General features: G+C 31.2%; 1 protein-coding gene across 1 annotated transcript; it reads right to left on the bottom strand.

Moving 5' to 3' along the window:
• Positions 1-5,621: 5,621 nt before the first annotated feature.
• LOC119833652 (raffinose invertase-like) lies at positions 5,622-7,360 on the bottom strand. Its single transcript, XM_038357760.1, has one exon. It carries the CDS (start codon positions 7,308-7,310, stop codon positions 5,832-5,834), a length of 1,479 nt encoding a protein of 492 aa, XP_038213688.1. The 5' UTR covers positions 7,311-7,360; the 3' UTR covers positions 5,622-5,831.
• Positions 7,361-7,770: the final 410 nt, after the last annotated feature.

The raw sequence follows: 7,770 nt of genomic DNA, 5'->3' as shown, positions 1-7,770 counted from the left end.
CTCTAGCCATTTATTCAAATTATGAACTAGACCAATTTTGTTATAAAATACTATCCTAATATTGTAATAATTTTTTAGAAACGGAAAACTACGGAGCTAACGTTGCGTAGTCCTACCAGAATAGATAGTGGGTGTGGATACAATTTGCCAAAATTAAATTAATTTTATTACATCACCACATAGCATAAAACAAAGTCGCTTTCTCTGTCCCTATGTCCCTATGTATGCTTAAATCTTCAAAATTACGCAACGGATTTTGATGTTTTTTTTAATACATAGAGTGAGACAAGAGGAAGCTTTATATGTATAATAACATAATATATTAAACTACTCTGAGTTAATGCGTGCGAAGCCGCGAAGTATTAATGCTTATTCATCACAAGCCGGGAATTGTTGTTGAATCCGCGTCTTTTCTCTATACCGTGGACGTGTTCATCCCTTATTCTTACTACGTATGTTTATTTGTGTGTTTTCTTGTTTATCAATGTTTATTTTTTATGATATGGTCCTTATATCTGGAGATATTTGGGGACCGGAACGAAAAATATGCTTATTTTCACTAGGGTGTAACATGTCGTTCCTATAGGTTTTTCTTTTCACGCGGACGAAGTCGTTGTATTGCTTCGGCACAAAGCGGTTATTTCTAAGAATATGTGAGCAATCATGTAAGGTTTATAATCATTTGATAACACATCCCACATGTTCGTTATAAAATATACAGAATTAAGTATTTAACGATTGTAAAACGCATGTATTTTATAGAAGCATATAAACAACAGCAGGTATACTGCTGTTTTTTAAAGTTATCACTGTTTTATTTTAGAATTATTTATAAAATTCCATTAAGGTTATTAAAAGATTATCAAGCTTCGCCTGCATTAACGAAGTACTTTAATATTTAATTCAGCTCATAATAACAATGTAGATACTGTTATTTTCTTAATTTTTTTGTTTCTTACGTTATCTGTATTAATAATTATGTAAGAAAATATGTATTCTGAATTTAACATGAAATAAAATATGAACAATTTTTGCTACTTTAATCCTAACTGTAAAAAGATTATAGCAAATAATATTGAAGTGCATATACAGCTATTTACAAATCAACAAAAATCTAATCAAAATCTATACATCCTTACTCAGTAACATTGTAAATACGAAGGTGTGTTCGTCTGTTCTTTTATCACGTCGAAACGATGGCTGGTGATACTGCAGAAACATTATTAGGCTACTGTTTACCACGATGAAACCTTTCATTCGTATGGAAATTTCCTAGAACCACTTTTAGGATTCAGAAGTTCTTTATTTTTACTGAAAGAAAAGGTCCTTGTGGCGTTTTAGATAAAACTCACACTTGGCCGTTGATAAGATCTAACCTTTCAATGATCATGAAATATTGGTGTAGCAATGTAGCTTATCTGTGATGAGAATCTCCGCTAAGTGCTTCACTATAAACACTTGAGATACATATGACTGTGCGTGAAGATTAATCTTAAAATAGCTGCTATTGCAATGTTAGCATAGTTTAAATGATACATTTGGATTAAATGAGAAACATAATAATTTCAAATTTTCTATAATATGTTAAGATTTAGTTTACCTTAATGGGAAAACTCACGATGTTTTTAGCTATTTGTAGTAATATATACTTAAAAAATGTATCTATACGGTAGGCGTAAGTATATGATTTACTTTTACTTAAATTATGACTAGTTTTAATCTCAAATATAATAATAATAATAATAAATCTTGAATTAGTAGGTTTTTACATTATTGTAACAGTGGATTGTGGCTCAGGCCCTCTTGCTTGGTAATACCTGTGTTAAGAGGACCTGTTCCTTCCCTAGGAGTGATACATATAATAATAATATTTTTGTAAGTAGAACGAAAAATTAACATTGTTTTTATTTTATTTTTTTATAAATGTTAAGGTTATCCAATTTCCAACAAACTGACTGTGCAAACTGAAAACTGCAAAGAATAATGAACAATTAGATATAAAATAAATGATTTTTTTTATATAATTAAAATAATTCAAATATATCTATCCGAGTGTTTAACATACAAGTAAGTTAAGATAAATTTTGACAAAAAAAGAAATTCTGTGCAAATAAAGCCATATAAAAATTTAAGAGCGCCTGGCCATTTTTATTGGCAATCTTGTAGCCTTACGATATTGCTTCTTATTTTTTAATACAGTAGTTTGTTATATAAAATTACTATATCTCTTAAACTTAGTACTACTAGTTTTTTGTAAGTGTTATCCATTATGAAATTGAATACTTTTTAAAGCATGTTAAAAAGCGGAGCTTGAGTTGAACAGAAATCGAAGAATGTCTGAAATATTTAAATGTCAACATAGATTGATTAATTTATAAATTACTTTAAAAACAAATTATTGTTTATAATGCATCTACTACAAAACAAAGATTATTTCTAATATTTTCAAATAATGTTATTAATATTTAATAATGGTAAGTTGCAATATAAAAAAATTGTCTTTACTTAACAATGCTGAGGAGTTTGTTAGATTTTTTATAGACTGATTTCAAAAATCTTTCGGTATTGGATATTAACATTTAACTTAGGCTGGATATGCATCACAGACAAAGCCTGGGCGGACTGTTAAAATATGACTTCATTCAATATACTAAAATGAGAGGAGTAGGTACTGATGTAAATACCAGGAAACTGTTACCTACTTTAAATACCTCTAAATAACTATGATAATTGCTTATTCTTTTCCTCTTTTCGTAATTATGGAGGAAACATTTACCTATTTGCTAATGGTAAATTGTTGTCCTTGTTTTCTTTTATATATTGTATTATATTATTGTTGTATCTATTGTATTGTGTTTATCTGATCAGTACAGTCAACATGAACCCCCACCCATACCATAAATAATAACATATAACATTTGTGTGTATAAAACAAAGTTAATTGAAATTATTGGAAGTTATTTGTGCGTATGCCTGCCACAAGTAACAACTTAAACGAATCTTTGTCCGAAATAAGGATATCGCTGTAGGTTTGCTTAAATAGCTCTGCTTCTTTACTGACATTGCTTTCTCTTTTCTCTTTTTCCCATGCTATAAATTATTTATATGTGTATAAATAAAGTATCGTCTTGTGATTATTTTTATAAGACGATACGCCTTATTTTTTGCTCACCCACCTCCCCTAAATATCTCTTCCTACGCATTGCATATGTTAGTCTGGAAGAGATCGCTACCTAGCGATAAGATCGCCATTTTACATGTTTATCTTTTATTGTATGTTCTTTCTGTATTTCTCTATATTCTGTGTATGCAATAATGTACTAAATATATAAATAAATAGGTTACAGTGAGGGAAGAGAAGCTGCTTCCCTAACCTGAGAAAGGGAAGCTAGACCAATCGGTGACGTAACGCATTACGTAACGAAGTATCACCTCAAAAATCTGGATAGCTAATTACAAATATTATCTACACTTTCAATTACATATTACTTGTATAATTTCTAAAGAGATGTTGTATGCTAAAGGTGTGATTATCTTTTTTATTATTTCTATAACGACCTCGTTGAAACGTTAAATCCATAGTCTATCTCATCACTCGCGTAACGTCTGTTACTAGTTAGTGAAAACCACATAATATAACTAAAGAACGACTGAACGTTACATAACCTAAACGAAGCTTCGGCAAACTGTTAAACAATTTATTGGCGACGCAAAATAAAAGTAACCTCATAACAACCTCTACCAAAATAAATGCAACCACGTGTATGGATGGCTCAAGTTATAAAAAAGCTGCGTTTGATTAATATAAATAATACTCTTAACGGTAAGTCTGTTCGTTTTTGAAGAAAAACTATATTGATTCAATATAGTGTTTGCGTCCAGTCTCTAATCTATACTAATATTATAAAGTTGAAGAGTTTGTTTGTTTGTTCTCAGGAACTACTCTTCCGATTTGAAAAATATATATGTATATATAGCTAACTAGCTGTTTCCCCCGGCCTCGCTCGTAGTAAAAACGAAGCCTTACTCTTACTAGGTCCCACTCACTCAGTAAAGGTGTAGGTCGCTAATGATGTAACAATGTTTTTAATCGATCCAGCATTTTTTGCGTGAATACGCTCCAAGCATACAAAAATACAAAATTTTCCTTGTTATAATATTAGTGTGGATATATATATATATATATATATATATATATATATATACGAATAGAAATGCATTCTTCTGCAGATCAGGATATACAGAATCTAATAATGGATATACAGAATCTAATAATGGTTTGTTTTGAACCTACTTGATTAATTCGAACCTTCCGCCAAACCGACGCGACGACGGGCGACGCTATTTATATTCTAATTTTGTATAAATGCATCCAATCTTATTAAAAATAAAAATAAAACAAACTTATATAAAGCTAACGTCATATTTATTTCAAACACAAGGTCACATTTATAGAATAAAATTGCTCACTAACCTAAGGAGATGAGCATTTAGATTTATCATACGTACTTTATAATTAACTCTTATAAAACTCAGTATTTTAAGAATTGTATTTATTATGAAATTTTCTTATGAAACATTGAACTAAAAAGTGACGTATGTTATTGACATTGTGTGTCAATAAATGTATTTCCATGTGTTATGAGATATACATTTCTTTCGTTAACAATTTACTTTAAAATTAGCCCGATCTGCTCATTAACTTCTAATGTACAATAACATTCGAAATGAATTCATTCAAATAATATTGTATTTCAAGTTACAATCTATTGAGGAAACACGGTTTTAAAAGTAAGAATTGATGCACTTTGTTTGTTTGTAAAGATAAGGTGGCACTTAGGCGAGAAAACGATGTTTATTTATAAATTACTACATATAATATATATATATATATATATATATAATTGCTTTCCTTCTGCGGTTTCGCCGACCGTCGGTCAATAGACACACAGACGAACAGCGGATCCTGAGTAACAGCCTCCCTTTTAGGTACGGAATCCTAGTGAGGCGTATCTCCAGTAGTCCCCAGGCGGGGAAAACCTTAGGGGGCTATTATGTGCCCCAATTTGTTTGTGTCAACTATGGGTCAAATGACAGAATAAAGTGACCTTTAATTTATTTCAAATTCTCTTTCATTGCATTTTAATGTCACGGTCAGAGATAAAGGATAAATCTATTTATAAAATAAATTCAAGGTGACTGCACAAGCAATATTAATAATAATGGAAAATCCAATGCATATTCAAAAGATAAATGACATTTAGTAAATATATAAAAACCATCTACATAAACGACAACAAAACTGTTATAGACTTTGCAATGTTAAGTCAATTTTAATAAGCTTGATATTCTTTTGTCTTTATAAACCAGAAATAAGTGGTTTTAAACGCATTTTGTTATTGTGTTCTTATACTTTTGATTGAACGTTAAACTTTCAATTATTCTATTGTCTCAAGTGTAAGAAAGAAAGTTAAAAAAAACGAAACGAAGGATACTTATAAAGTTATGTTGTTTTAATAAATGTTCTATATATTAAACGAATAAATAAATACAATGTACATCGTGCACGGCTCTATTTCAATTAAATTTTAAATGTAAGGAATTAAATGAAAATAACCCAACAATTTCTAAATGTGTAATGACATAAAAAATCTTTATTGTTTTATATAGTTTAGTATGATAATATATAATAAGTAATTATCATAGCTGATGATCTTTGGTTGATATAAGGTACAATTAAGTTAAGCTGTTTATATAATATCTATGTACGATGACATACATATATACACTAAATAGTTATTACAATTTAAAAGTGATGATGTTTGGTTGCTTTAAGTCGATCCGTTGGTAACGTCATCTGCTGGAACATCTTCAGGTTTTATATCAATTGTTCGTTTCATGCTACTAACTCTCATATTTTCGGCTTCACTTCGCTTTCCCAAGCGAACGCTAACAGGGCCAGTTGGGAAGAATCTACTTGAAAATGCGACCTCACCGTCACCACAGAACAGTTCAATAGAACTACCGTCGATATAAATCTTCCAAATCAATTTGCCTTTAGGTTTCCAATTAGTACGGCGTACTCCATCATTACCGCCTCGATCAAGAGTGATAATACCTCTTACGTGGTTATAACTTATTTTTACTGCACTCGAATTTGATTCTATTAATAACTCGAGGTCGCGCATTCTTGACGTTTCAATAATTATTTCAGCAGTATTATCATCTAAAGTGATTACTTTGTCTCCTCGTGTTTTGCCAGAGTGAATTGTACGACCTCTTGCTTCAGATATATATTTTACAGGTTTCTGAAGGATCCTTCCATCTTTAGTGAGACTGATTACTCTTGGAATGGTCATGTGTCCGGTAAATCCTTCCTTCATTTCTGGATAGTTTTGATCCCACATATCCATCCAGCAAACAACTATTCTATTTCCGTCCGCATCCAAAGTTGTTTGTGTCGCGTACAAATCATGTCCGTGGTCAAATTCTTTGAATGAATAAATTGGTGTAAAAACGTTTGTATCGTAGTCAAATTTACCAATTACGTAACCAGTTTGGTACAAATTTCTATATTTATCTCCTTCGGGTTTAATTCCTTGTGGTGAGAACAATAAAACGTGATAGCCGTCTAATTCAAAGAAATCTGGACATTCAAACATGTATCCTAGTTTGCCATCTGATTCTAACAGTACAGATGCCATTTCCCAGTTTATTTTGTCAGTTGATACCCAAAGGAGAGCTCGTCCAAGTTTTTCATTGTTATTTCCTATGAATGAATTACCCAAAACCATGTAATATTTATCACCATGCTTCCATACTTTAGGATCTCTGAGGTCTGGTTGATATTCACTACCGTTAATTACAGGATTCATTTCAAATTTAGTTACAGTGAGTCCATCGGTACTTGTCGCTAGAGCCTGGTATTGATTATGATCCGGTGTTTCTCCTTTATGATTAACGTTTCCAGTATAATACAGGTGCATTGTATTGTCTTCCACAATGCAACTTCCCGAAAATACACCTCCCACATCGTACCATTGGTCTGGATACATAGCGATCGGAAGATGATCCCAATGAAAGAGGTCTACACTCTTAGCGTGTCCCCAGTGTGCTATTCCAGGTTCATAACTGCTTTCAGGGTTATACTGGTAGAAGAGATGATATTCGCCATTGAAGAAACAAAAGCCGTTAGGATCATTCATCCATCCCTTTGGCGGGGCGAGATGATATCTCGGGTACAAGTTGCTCGATGCATTAATCCTGGAACAAAGAAAAATTAATGTTATGAATAATAAATGAGCTATCATTTTAGTTATCGCTTCGCGGTAGCGACTTGTTGATAGAGAATAATTTATTTCCTCTTATTTTCAAGGTTTATATAGCTCGTCCGTCGTGTCATATAGGAACACAGTTTACAGTGTTGTATATTGAGTTATTTGTACATATTAAGTCTATAGTAATTTGAAACGGTTGATGGTTTTAAATAAAATGATCGCTTTACTTTACCCAAGTGACGTGTGTGCATATTTATTCGATTTCATATTATATAATTTTTATAAGACTAGTGACGTTATTTATGTAATTAAATATTCACACCAATTCAACCAATGGACAATACTTGATTTTGACAAACTTTCCCGAAAAGCACCTTTATTTATTTTTTAAAACAAAGCGCTCTCAGCTATCAAATAAATGTAGTTGAATAAAAAAATTGTGTAAATTTTGGCATGCAAAAACACACAAAATAATGTTGTGAAAATGTTTACA

This window comes from Zerene cesonia, chromosome 17 (assembly GCF_012273895.1).
Source record: "Zerene cesonia ecotype Mississippi chromosome 17, Zerene_cesonia_1.1, whole genome shotgun sequence".
Classification (NCBI taxonomy): domain Eukaryota; kingdom Metazoa; phylum Arthropoda; class Insecta; order Lepidoptera; family Pieridae; genus Zerene; species Zerene cesonia.
The sequence above is the reverse complement of the archived record's forward strand: the minus strand, read 5'-3'. Positions and strand labels throughout refer to the sequence as shown.